Source organism: Ranitomeya imitator, chromosome 5 (genome assembly GCF_032444005.1).
Source record: "Ranitomeya imitator isolate aRanImi1 chromosome 5, aRanImi1.pri, whole genome shotgun sequence".
Classification (NCBI taxonomy): Eukaryota; Metazoa; Chordata; class Amphibia; order Anura; family Dendrobatidae; genus Ranitomeya; species Ranitomeya imitator.
Window position 1 is genome coordinate 84447142 of NC_091286.1, and position 14253 is coordinate 84461394.

Consider the following 14253-nt stretch of genomic DNA (forward strand, 5'->3'; position numbering starts at 1 on the left):
CACTGAATTAAACATGCATGTTTAGCCCATCCAAGCTTATGGGGAGGTTGGAGAAGGTAGCATCTCCATCAGAAGTCGGGAATGTACAGTATAATTTTTCTTTAGAAATATAGAGTAATTTTTATGTGAAATGCGAATATAACTTTAAAATATATTCGAGTTAATTACACAAAAAAAACTGTGATACTGTATAATGTTATTACTGGTTTTTCCATTCAGCCATGGGATCATGATAATAACCTGCTAGAATATGGCAGCTGGTATATGGCAGATGCCCTGAGGGAAAGGGCATCAAATGTAAAAATTCCTAGTGCTCTCTGATTATATTAGCAAAATGTTCAGAATGGTTAATTCACCTAACGACTCAATCAAAATCAGTTTATTATCTCCCAAAACACAACATTTTTATTTTGACTCTCTAAAAATTAGGTATTTGCATCAACCATAGTTATGCTGATCATGATGCACATCTCACATTCAGTCATCATGCACAATCTTGTCCACAATAAAAGATTTATAAGTAAAGGAACATGTTTTGATGTTAGTCCCCAAAGAAAGGTTTAAAATTCTGTAGAAAAAAAAATCCCATTTTTAACTGAAACGTATCCAGTGTTTATATCCAGCAGAGCAGTCATGATTACTAAGAGTGCAGAATGCAATTTCTATTCCTGGGAGCAGAGATGAAAGTGGCCTTAAACATCACATTACATCAGACTACTCTGGGGAGTTCTTTTGTATTGCATTAGTAACTGAAAAGCCTAATTGGGTGATTTTGTATTAGTATTTGTGCTTTTACTTCAAAACCATATGGCTCTATTTTAATATGTTTATTTTGAACATGTGAGACTTAATACATTCTATTATAGGAAATGATAGAACACATAACGAGAGTGACACAATGAGATCTCCCTGCGCCTGCCTTATTGAGTGTTCAGTCCGTATGTGTCTATAATGTTAATTGGTACAATGTGTAAGGTTACACGCATCGGCCTTCCTTGCTCCATGTTACCATGTTGTCCTTTTACTGTAAAATAAATGATATACGGTGTAAGAAAATGAGAAATATTTACAATACTACAATCACTACAAAGACTTCATGATGAATAATTTTCAGCCTATCAACCCGAATTGTTTACCATTCTAGATGGAGCTTTGATATCTAATATAATTTTTCGTATTCAAATGAATCTTGTAGAGAAAATGTGAAATGACTACTAAGAGCAGACTTGATTTCTGAGAGTTATGAAGGGTTAACAGGTAGCAATTATTGATGAGCAAACGTACTCGCATAGCGTGTTATCAGAGCATGCTCGTGTGCTAAGTGTCTTCGGCGTGCTCGAAAAATGTGTTTGAGTCCCCGCAACTGCAAGTCTCGTGACTGTTGGACACTTGGAAGGCATGAAGGGATTGCTTAACAAACGGTAATCCCTACATGTGTTCAAGCTGTCTAACAGCCACGAGACAAGCAGCCACGGGGTCTCGAACATATTTTTCGAGCACGCCAAAGACACTCTGTTAGCACATGCGCATGCTTGGATAACACCTTATTAGAGCACGTTCGCTCAACACTAGTAGAAATCCAACTGTTAGACCTTTGTTTTCACCAATAACTGCCCGGTGTCATAGAGCATACATCTGAAAATTGCATAGCCAAAAATGTAAGGTCTTGATGGAATGAAAAGAATAATCCTCACAAAGATAACCTCTGCATTTATGCCCTACTTACACCAACTTACCCAAACACAGGAACGCTTAAGGCAGATGAGCGCTACTGTGTTCACTATGAAATAGATGATACCATCATCATTATTTGTCAGGAGAGAGTCAGTAGGCTCCCATACACGTTACAATGTCGGCTAATCCCACCGACATTGCTGAGTTTGGCAAAGTTTAGTCTAATGTATATTGGGGGCTCCCCATTACCACCACAAACAAACCCTAGAATTTGTCATGTTTTACCAGAAAAAAAAAAAGTTGTCTGGCGCTGTTCTATTCGCGCGTGATTAACAGCACAGAAATATAGCCGAGAAACTCATGGCGTGTAATACAACATCTCTTCTAATGTGACTGTCAGTAACGTCCCAGCTAGAAAAAGGGTGTGAAAAGCCAAACCCCCAGATCCTATTTCAGGATAGACATAATCTGTTTATCAGATCTCTCTATTGATCCACCTCTCTATCGATCCATCTCTTTATATATCCATTTTCCCATCTATCCATCTTCTTATCCATCCATCTGTTCTTCCATCCATCTATCTATCTATCTATCTATCTATCATCTTTCCTGGTTTATTATATTGCTATAGTATGGGATGTGGGCTGCATCATTATGATTCATGGTTTAATATTACTTTTTTTTCATTTGTTAGTCAAGAGACAGTATTTGTTTTATGTTTTGGCCTCAGGGGATATATTTGGTATGCATGCAAAGATTAGATAGAAAGATTACTTTGGGATACGCAAAAATGCTTTGATGTTTGGAAAATTAATCATTTTTTATATCTTGCTGATGAAAATATTATATGGAGGCCATGATATGCTTCATAGCCAAGATATGTGTTTAATAGATCTTGTTAAAATACAATGACTATAAGTGGCTTTGATACATCGCATGGCCACAGTGTCTTTTTTTTTCAGTTACTGTATATGATGATGCAGTAATTTAATATGATTGTCTACTTCAGATTATCCCCACTCATTAGGGTATGTGTCCATTGTCCGGAATCCCAGTGCTTTGGATGCAGCGGATATCCCGCTCCACCCAAAGCCCTGCCCCCTTTTGTACTCGTGCTGATTCTGCCTGTGTTCATTGAACACAGGCGGAATCACCACATCCTATACATAGACTGTGTTATTTATCTTGCGGAGACTGAGAGTCTCTGCAAGATAAATAGACATGCTGTGGTCTAGAAAGACGCGCCGCATGTTCGGTTACACAGGTTTGCTACCTGCATCTCTGCACGCATAAGTAGAGATGGGATTTAATAAAATCCGCTCCACTACACTGTAACATCTGGCCACTGCGGATTGGATGCTGCAGCTATATGCAGCGTCCAACCCGCAGCAAATACTGAAGAAATACACCCCGTGGAAACATACCCTTAAAGTTTTTTTCCTATTACTGGACAACCACTTTTTAACTGTTAAAATGCCCAACATAAAATAAAAAAAAGAAGTATACTCTCTTCCTGGACTAGCATAGTGGACAACTCTTTTAAAGGTTCCTAAACATAATCTACCCTACTGTTGGGATCAGTGATCGGCTATTTGTGTTCAGTTTCCCTGCAGTGTCAATAGAGGAAAAATGAAGTATTACACAGTTGCAAAGAAAGGTTCAGTTAAACTTTATTTTTCTGCAATTAATTGAAAGTGAATATCTACCAAAGATGTTTAAAACAAATTAATACATTTAAAGCAACTCTGGCAATTTTTTTAAATTCATCACCATAGCAGTACCACTAATGTCTGTACCCTGCCCCCTTGTAAAATATTTAGCAGCTGCCATCTTCTGTTTTTCCCGGTACTGCTCCTGTCTCATTCCACCATATTGTGACCACAGCTGCTGATAGACCAGAAGTCACCAATTATGGTCACAAGCTCTCAACATAAGTCTATGGGAGCCTCATTCAGGCTCTCAGACTTAACATCGAAAAGTGACTTTCGTCTCACACCTCAAATGCAGGAGCAATCCGGCAAGTCACAACTAGCAGAAGATGACTGGAGAACTCATGGGAACAGAAGAAGACATCAGATGGTGAGCATATTACTAGGTGTGGGGTATATATATTAGTGATATTACTCCAGCGGTAAAATAAAACACCAGGATGGCAAAGATAAGAAGTTAATCTAAAAAGGTATGGCCTGGTGAGAAAGAATGGCATTGTGACCCTCTGGTCACAGAGTATGGAAGGAGGACATCTTGTTGGTGGGTCAATCTTAATCCCTTATCTTATATCTATATTAGTGATTCCTGTTATTCACTTGTTTTATATCATGACATGAGTTGTTGCAACCAGATGAGTGCCTGAATAACTTACATATTAGTGAAGAACTACTGTGTATTTTCTTGTCAGATGAGGCAATTTTGGAAAAGACATCTACAGCTAGTTGGCACATGATGAATTTACTTTGGTTTTGCTTTCTGTTGGCAAAGAAACATTTTTGTTCTAGTTCAGTAGTTTCATGTTGCGTCTCTCCTCTTTTGGCTCATGCCCCAGCTCCTTGGTTGATTCCACGGCTGGTGGCTGTAGACATGCCAAAGGCTGACATTGAGTCAGTCACATATTGTACTTCTCTCGTCTGAAATCAGGCACCTCTTTGTTGTATGTATTTCCATTGAATTAATAAAAATCACTATCTTCTTATTTTAATCAGTTCCTTTTTCTTAAAATATATATTCCAAGTATTATAATGAGCTCTTTAAAAATAGATCCAACAGCATCTCCCAATAGAGTAACGCAAATTTTATTGATTTACTTGTTAAGCTGGTCATCTTGCACTACCAATCTCAAGAGGAATGGAAAAGAACTCGTCAGTAACAATATGGTAGCCAGTGCAGCTGCTATGGAACCTTAAGGGGAAAGTAGACCCTGTTTGGTCTTATGCCTTTTTCCATTTTCTTGTAAGAACCTCTGCAGGACTCACCCTTAAGCTGGAAAAACACATTAGATCTTGAATATACAAGCGCTCCTGTGTTCTCTATGAGAAAGCCAACGATTGACATGACTTATCTCCAGGAGTACAGTGTGATCAGCAGTCTGAAATTGGACATGCGCCATCAACATCTCTCCCACAATCAGTCAACTGGTACCACCATGCATATTAGACTGATGGCCAAAGACATCAATATCGGTGGATTCGGACAGTATTAGTCTAATGTGTATCAGGATTTTACAGAGATACTGCATTATTAGTAAGAAAAGAGGTCAGGAATTGACTAAGGGGTCATTGAAATTGTGTAAAGAGGGAAAATAGACAATAGCTTTTTGGTGCAGAGTGATGAAACTGAGCATTATAATGCAAGGTGGCTCATTTGATCTCTGTTATCGAGCCTCCTTTCATATATGTAGGCCACTTATTTCCTTGTACAGGTAAAACCAATTGTAGAACCATCTAAGGATCTCAGTAAAAATGAATCCTCCAAAGGCTCACAGGGTCACTGGGTCCTTACTGTACCTCTGTACATTGTTTTCTTCTCCTTGACTCAGCCATAATGTTCCAAAATAGTATCAGCCTCTGTTCACTCCTGAAGCTCAATCACAGATCTCCCTAAAGTATACTAGACAAAATATGCTTGACATAATAACGGAAACCCAATGGACAACACGAATGTCAGTGGGGGTCTATTGTGTGCCACTTGTGTCCATCATGTGGAGAAGCTGGCGCTTCCCAGACTTTTGTTGTTTGGTTCCAGTGATGGAGTTAAACTATGAAATAAAATAATGCTGCTGTGAACAAAATCTAACAGAGATGTTTCTTCTAGGAGTCAGTCCTTTTAATACAGTGCATTGCAGAGGCACCAGATTGACTGTAGGGATCTGTTGGGACCTTGTGTTTGTCGCTTTAGAACTTCAGTACCTACCGTATATATGTTTGCATAGATGGATGGATATATAGATAGATAAATTTGAGCCTCCTTTCTTATATGTAGGCCACTCATTTCCTTGTACAGGTAAAACCAATTGTAGAACCATCTAAGGTATTTCAGTAAAAATTGATCCTCCAAACGATATCACAACATGAATTTATTTTTTCATAGAAACGTAATAAGAATAGTAGTAATAGAAATATATGGTTTCCATACTTTAAGGCTTCTAGACTATTCTCTGACCTCACCGCTTACTTATTAAGTAATTTGAGATTGATAGGTTAATAGGAAACTTCTGCCTGGCAATTCATCTAAAAGACTGTAGCCATTGGGCAGTATAAGCCAATTTCTGAGCTATACAGGGATCTGTCAGGACCTTGTGTTTGTTGCTTTAGAACTTCAGTACCTACTGTATATATGTTTACATAGATGGATGGATACATAGATAGATAAATAGATAGATATTCTGTAGACAGAGATTTCATTGGCGTAATAGTTACACTCAATATGATAAGATACAGATACAATAAAATAGATGAATATGTAGATAGATGATTAGATAGACAGTAGATAGATGATAGATGGGTGGATAGATTGATGGATAGATAGATAGATAGATGAAATAATAGATGGACAGTAGATGGATGAATAGATACGATGGATAGATGGATAGTATTTAAACGGTTGGATAGATAAGGAGATGGATATATTTATAGATATAGAGATAAAGAAATAGATGATAGAGAGATAAGAAGATACAAATATGATGAGGTGATAGTTACAGTAAATATGATAAGGGTTGTAGATAGATAGATAGATAGATAGATAGATAGATAGATGGATAGATAGCGCTAGGGCAGATATATACACAGTATATACAAGTACACTATTCCTAGAATGAGGCTTGTCTTGCTGTTGCAGTGTCATCATTGCCGCAGCCGCTGCTGTTATCTATGCTATTTATTTAGAGGATGTCTGCTCAGGATGAAAAGTTCACATTGATCGATAAAGTTTTGAGCGATATGCTCAGCCTGGTATATCATTAACGCATGCTTGGCTGAACAAGTCACTTTATTTACTAACTTACACTTTAATGTGTCCATTGACCTGCTTTTGCCATCATTTGGGGTCACATGGTGATTGTCCTCCTAGGACTTCACGTAAAAAATGGCTCTTCAGTGTGCACAGTAATATTGCTGCTTTGGAAAGGCCGCACATTAAAGGAATAACCCAAATAAGAAGAAATATAAATGGAAAGTAAACTGATTTCTACTCATTTGAGATAATATGAAGTATCTGGCAATTTTATCTTCCATTTATCTTTAGCTGAAAGTTTATTTTGTCTCATTGGGATTGTGCCGGTGTCATTTTATGCTCCTGAATTAAAATGACTGCAGATAGGTGACATTTGCTGAGTGTGCGCACGGCTATTATGATCATTAGTTAAATCTATGCGAGTAAAATGCATTTAACTGTTGAAACCTTTGATGTAAATGTTATTCTTTTAAAGACTCCAAAAGCTTTTGTCGAATTAGGCATCTATCCCCCCCCAAACACGAAGATCTTTTTATACACGTTACATCTTAGATGACCCCGGTATTTTTGGAGTTGTTTAGTAAGATAATAAAGAACCCTTATCACAAATTGCAAAAATTAAAAAAGATTTTGATTTCTTCAAAGCAAGTGAACATTTTACGCTCCGGCAAATCAATGGAAACATAATTTTTGTCACGTGGATCAATCCTGAAGGCGGTGTGAATAAAGTAATTTAGTTGATTACGGCAAGTAGCACATTTATTGATGGTGTGAAGTTGGGGAATGCGAAGATGCCGCTCGGCATAATAGAATCTAAGCGGCGGCACGGAGAAATCCAAAGAACAAGGAGTAACAGTAATGCATTATTTGCTGTTAGTTGGCTACTGATAATTACCATTTTCAAAGCAGCGCTGTTAATGTTATATGGAAGTCCAGGTTAACAACTCCTCTCGTTGACATTATTATTAATACATTACCGTACTCCTCTTCTGATATACCCAGCAGAAAGACTAAACTGTAATCATCAAGTACTGTGCACTGAATGTTCATTATATAATAAGTGGAGGCTTTCGGCTGCCATGCTCTTCGAAAAGAGAACTTGGATGAACAATAATACATGTAAATTAACTCTCAAGTCTAAGTACAGGGGATCTATGTCCATAATTTCTAGGAAATAGAAAGCAAACAGAAAAACTATGATGTGCTCCTGTCCCAGGATAACAGCAGGAAAGTGTTAAATTAAAACAATGCTATAGCTATAACCTCCATAAATGAGCACATCTATGGGGAGAATGTATTAAAGGGGTATTCCCATCTCTAAGATCCTACCCAATATTTAGTAGCTGTAATGATAATAATATTAGCAAATTCCTCCAATTACAAATTTAGTATGTTTCTTCTGATTCGCAATGTCGCTAACCCCATGTGCAGGGAATTGAAGCAGCTTAGATATCCATGGTATGAAAGGCCATGCTGTAAAAAAGAGACTTCCTGTTTCTACGTAGAGCTTAGAAGGATTCAGCTAGTCAGTTTTTAGTCATGTGATGTCATACACCTAATAGAAAAGAGAGCAATTAGCTGGGTAGAAAGGCAAAATGAGCAATTGTAAGTACACAGTGCTACATAATATGATGACTGCAATATGTTAAGAGGACACAAAATTTGATTGGAGTGCTTCTTTAATAAATCTCCTGCAATTAACCTCAATGAGACTGTAATCTTACACTCTAAACTAATTTCATAGAAAACTAATTATCTTTTTTGTATGTTTTTGGATTCGAAGGGAATACACCCAAACATGAGGAGAACATACAAATTCTATGTAGACATTGGTCCCTGGACCTTAGAGCTGCAAATCAACGAGGCTTTCTACTGAGCCACCATTCTGCTTTTAGCCTTTATTTCCAAATCTCACGTTTTAGGTAGAGAACACGCAAACATCACGGCCTTGAGACATTACAAAAGGGCATTACACTCCTTTCATTGTACAGGAATACTTTTGATACTTAGCTCCACTGTATTAGGAACATAAATCGGATGACATTCTCTTTCTTCTTTAGCTTGTTGACAATATCCTATGAAATCATTGGAACATTAGGAAGGAAATTAATGTATGTAGGGGTCACAACTTGTTGAGTCTACTACCATAACTAATTTTAATATGGTTACTTAGGAAAAACATGGTATACATTTATGACACTTTGAAAATGATCAGTTAGTCTTTGTTAGGTACATTATAAATATTGTTGTACAAAGGTGCTTCGACGGCATAGGTGGCATCTACTATGGGTTTGTATTACTTCATTAAATAACCTAGTGTGCAAGGGTTCACCAACCACAGAGATGTCTTCTAATGGGAGTTTATAACTTGTAAAACTGTAGTATCAAAAAATATTGCTATAAATTATTATATCATGAGTGTAGACCGTTTGACTCTTTTGCTGGAATGAAATTCATATCAAACAATAAATAATGCTAAAAGGCGACTGACCAGTGCCGCTGTAATGTCAACAGAATTTTATTAAAAAATCTAGCTACTTTTCACATTTCATATTAAGCAAATGTTTAAAACCTAATTTCATTCTGTATGATCTAATCTTGTAAATAGATTTATCCAAGAGCAGGATACATTTAATCAGATTAAAATGCATTGCAAAGTAAATTACAGGTCAGCCCGAGTATAGCGCTACTGTATTGTGAGTCGTCTTGCTTCTGTGTTGCTGTTTTCGTGTTCTCGTTTGGTGAACGCTTGATTCTCCTTATATTTCCAGTTCCAAGATTTATTCTTGAACCCTTCTTTACGGCACTTGCTTGGAATTGTACAGAGATGGTTACCATTCACATAAGACCTTGTCCCCAATGGGGCTCACAGTCTAGTTTCTCTATCTCAAACACTACTCCAAATCTCATAGAGAGCCAATCAACCTATTAGTATGTTTTTGGAGGGTTGGAATAAACCAGAGTAGCTGGAAACCCATGCAAACACATGGAGAACATACAAACTTAATGTCGTTGTTGATAGTCAATGAACCGGAGCTAAGAGGCAACAGTGGTAAAAATTAAACCACTGTACATTGTTTCTGGGCTATATTTTTAAACTACGTACATTTTTGTGTAATGAACCTATAGGATAATTGTTTTATTTCTGGACAAATAGATGCAATCTTTTTTAACCCTTTAAAACCAGGCGATTTTTTTTCTTGGTTTTTCTGCTTTAATTTTTTCCTCCAAGATTCATACATTTTTTTTCATCGGGGGCAGTCAAGCTGTAGCTTTGAATGCTACCATTCCTTTTACCATTGAATGTATTCGAAAGTGAGAAATTGCTGTGAATGTACAAAGAATGCAATTTTTTTTACGGTTTTGTTTTTACATCATTATTAATTTTGATGGAAAAATGACCTGGAATCATAATTTTACAGGTCAGCTTTTTTTATTATTTAAGTGGTGGAAAAAATTTTGGGGAATTTCTTAGGAAAAAAAAAAAGAAATTTGTTCTGTGTCACCATATTCTGAGACCCGTAACGTTTGAAATTTTGTAGTTGATAGAGCTGTGTGAAGGCTTGGTCTTTTGTGATGTTGTGGCAACCAAAAAACTCATCAATTCTGATATTTAGATTTTTTTTCTATTGCGCTGTTTATGATTTGGTTATTTAATTTTAGTTTCTGTTAGACCAGACATTTGTTAATGCGGCAATACCAAATATTTTTACTTTTTTCAATTTCTTTATTTTTTATGCAGGAATAAGTGGTGATTTGAATATAGTTATGTATATTATATAATTTTTTTCAGATTTTAAAAATAAAAATATTTTCATGTCCTCCTAGGGAGCTTGAACCTGCTATATAGTTCAATCCCTTGTACTATATAACGCAAAGGTGTTCTCTTATGAAGTCCACTGCTTATATTACAGCTGACCTCTGCCTAATATTGTGTGGGCTCAGTTCCTGAGAACACTCCATACACGAGGAGCTGACATAAGATGTACTTTTACGTCTTATTTCGGCAGGGGGTTAAAAAGTAATATTCCTGGCAGGCAACCAAACTCATTCATTAGTCAAAAGTGGAATTTCCCAATATCAAATCTATTTGAAATTGAAAGCCTAAATGTAACTTTAACAGGGTGTACATAAAGAACTTTTGGCAAGTTTCCAAAATTTTATCTCAGAAAAACTGAAAATATTCAAAGGATTTAATGGCTGTATTGATTTTTTTTAATGCATTTTGACTGTTTGATTAATCAAATAATAATTGATATTACTTCTGTTTTTCAGGCAAGGATGAGCCCAGCAGCTATACATGTACAACATGTAAACAGCCATTCTCCAGTGCATGGTTTCTGCTGCAACATGCACAGAACACTCACGGCTTCAGAATCTATCTGGAAAGTGAACATGGCAGTCCTCTTACACCCCGGGTAGGCATTCCGTCAGGACTGGGTGCAGAATGTCCTTCACAGCCACCACTCCATGGAATTCATATTGCTGACAATAATCCCTTTAACCTATTGAGAATCCCTGGATCAGTATCAAGAGAGGCTTCTGGTCTATCTGAGGGTCGATTCCCACCAACTCCCCCATTATTTAGCCCCCCACCAAGACATCATTTGGATCCACATCGTATAGAACGTCTGGGTGCAGAAGAAATGGCTCTCGCAACACATCACCCGAGTGCCTTTGACAGGGTACTGCGACTTAACCCCCTGGCTATGGAGCCACCAGCAATGGATTTTTCAAGGAGACTTAGAGAGCTTGCTGGTAACACTTCTAGTTCCAGTCCCCCTTTGTCGCCCAACAGGCCGAGTCCTATGCAAAGGTTACTGCAGCCATTCCAGTCCAGCAGCAAACCACCATTTTTGGCAACTCCACCCCTCCCTCCTCTTCAGTCTGTACCTCCTCCTTCCCAACCTTCCATTAAATCAAAATCTTGTGAGTTTTGTGGGAAAACATTTAAATTTCAAAGCAATCTAGTAGTACATCGTAGAAGCCACACTGGAGAAAAACCTTATAAATGCAACCTGTGCGACCATGCATGCACTCAGGCCAGCAAACTAAAACGCCACATGAAAACACACATGCATAAATCCTCCCCAATGACAGTTAAATCAGATGATGGTCTTTCCACGGCCAGTTCTCCAGAGCCAGGAACCAGTGATCTAGTTGGCAGCGCAAGCAATGCCCTCAAATCTGTAGTGGCCAAGTTTAAAAGTGAAAATGATCCAAATATGATTCCAGAGAATGGGGATGAGGATGAAGAGGAAGAAGAAGAGGAGGAGGAAGAGGAGGAGGAAGAGGAGGAGGAGGAGGATTTGACAGAAACAGACAGTAGACCGGATTATAGTTTTGCCCTAAATCTTGAAGCTGCTCGTCACCATGAAAACAACTCCAGATCTGGTGAGGAAAGCCGATCTATGCCTGATGTGATGCAAGGCGTGGGTCTTGGTGCAATGCATCACTTTAGTGATGCCTTTCATCAGGCGTTGATTGATAAACATAAAAGAGGGCATTTATCTGAACCAGAAGCTCAAAGAGACACTTGCGATGAAGACTCAGTTGCAGGAGAATCAGATCGCATAGATGGTGGTACTGTTAATGGGAGGGGTTGTTCACCTGGTGAATCTGCTTCAGGAGGCTTGTCAAAAAAATTGCTTCTTGGTAGCCCAAGTTCCATGAGTCCTTTTTCTAAACGCATAAAACTTGAGAAGGAATTTGACCTCCCAGCTGCAGCTATGCCTAACGCAGAAAATGTTTACTCCCAGTGGCTTGCTGGCTATGCCGCATCTAGGCAGCTAAAAGATCCATTCCTCACTTTTGGAGACTCTAGACAATCGCCATTTGCCTCTTCATCAGAGCACTCATCTGAAAATGGTAGTTTACGTTTCTCTACACCTCCAGGGGAGATGGATGGAGGAATTTCAGGCCGTAGTGGCACAGGAAGTGGAGGAAGCACTCCCCATATTAGTGGCCCAGGGCCTGGAAGGCCCAGTTCAAAAGAGGGCAAGCGCAGCGACACTTGTGAGTACTGTGGAAAAATCTTCAAGAACTGTAGTAACCTTACTGTTCACAGGAGGAGCCACACTGGTGAAAGGCCATATAAGTGTGAGCTTTGCAACTACGCCTGCGCGCAGAGTAGCAAACTTACCCGGCACATGAAAACACATGGTCAGGTGGGAAAGGACGTTTACAAATGTGAAATTTGTCAGATGCCTTTTAGCGTGTACAGTACCCTGGAGAAACACATGAAAAAATGGCACAGTGATCGAGTCTTGAATAATGATATAAAAACTGAATAGAGGTATATCGAGAAACCCCATGTAGATTTTTTTCTAGTCCCTTGTGATAAAAAATAATGAAAGCTAAGGATACAAGACCGTGCTTATCACTAGCACTCCTGATTTTAATTTTTTATTTTTTATAATTTTTTTTCTTTATATTTTGTTCTCACCGTTTGAATGCATGTTCTTTATTGGGGCAATACTATTGCATTTTACGCAAACTTTGAGCCTTTCTCTTGTGCAATAATTTACATGTTGTGTATGTTGTTTTTCTAAAATTTTTTTTTTTATATAATAGACAGCATGTATGGTATGTTATAGCTATTTTCATTTGTCCCTGAATTAGTTGCAAAACAAACATTACTGTTTCCAGTTCTGTGCTGACAAGTGACCATGCTGCATACATTCTGCAATACATATCATGTACAGTTTTTGTGTTCTGATGTGCAGAGGGAACATCTCTTCACCAGACTTCCAGGGACAGGTATCCTAGTGCTGCAAATGCTGGTGGAACCTCATCTTCTCATGCCAGGGGTTATTTTTTAGTGTTTTACTAAGCAAACATTATGACAAAAGAAGCGAACCAACAAAACACATAGAAAAAGGCCTTCAAAAAATAATTTGTGCGTTCATTTGGTTTAAATCAAGCATATCTGAGTGCCTTCAGTCTATTTGAAACCATGTCAATGGTTCTTCCTATGTTGAAATGAACACGTAGCTTAATTCAACTTGGATATATGTAGGTCTCCATTGATCTAGTGTATAATTATAATATATTGTATTTCTTATAACTGAGGCTACCTAAAATATGACCCATCATGTCCTAGTTAATCATCATTTTTCCATATTTATTTAATGAGTTGTATACTAGTTGCTTTTGAATAGAAGGAAAATGATTCTTCTTTCCAGTTTAACTATGAGTAAACCTTAAGGTATAGCGGTTTTCCAGGAGAAAACATTGATGGCCTATCCTTAGGATGAGCCATCAATGAAGTCTGACTTGTGGAATTCTCATGTTCAGCAGTATTGAGGGGCAGCAGCACTCCGTGAGTGTTGTATACCCTTAAATGTTTATCTAGACACAATGGCTCATCCATATTGTGCTTGTGCCTAGTACTGCAGCTCAGCCATATAGTGGTTTAGCTACAGTACCAGGAAAAGGCATATTCAGCTTCAGATTGCAATAATCTTAATTTTTAGGATGTGTCACCAATGTGTCATTGTGGGAGTCTTAAATAGAGACCCCCATTGATAACACATTGATGTTATATCCTACGGATAGGCCATTGATGATTTACCTGGTAAAACAGCCTTTAAATTAAAGCTGAACAAAAAGTGTATGACAACAAGTATAATT

At 37.9% G+C, this 14253-nt stretch overlaps 1 protein-coding gene across 5 annotated transcripts in view; it reads left to right on the top strand.

Moving 5' to 3' along the window:
• BCL11A (BCL11 transcription factor A) overlaps positions 1-14253 on the top strand; it is a 160012-nt gene that overhangs the window by 140872 nt on the left and 4887 nt on the right. For 2 of the 5 annotated variants that reach the window (XM_069768902.1, XM_069768906.1), the window contains exon 3: positions 10897-14253. This exon is cut by the window's right edge and continues 1397 nt beyond it. In XM_069768902.1, the coding sequence (XP_069625003.1) occupies positions 10897-12914 (2018 nt within the window). In that variant the 3' untranslated portion in view covers positions 12915-14253. The remainder of the gene's footprint in view (positions 1-10896) is intronic. The other 3 variants (XM_069768903.1, XM_069768904.1, XM_069768907.1) reach the window with 3 other exon arrangements.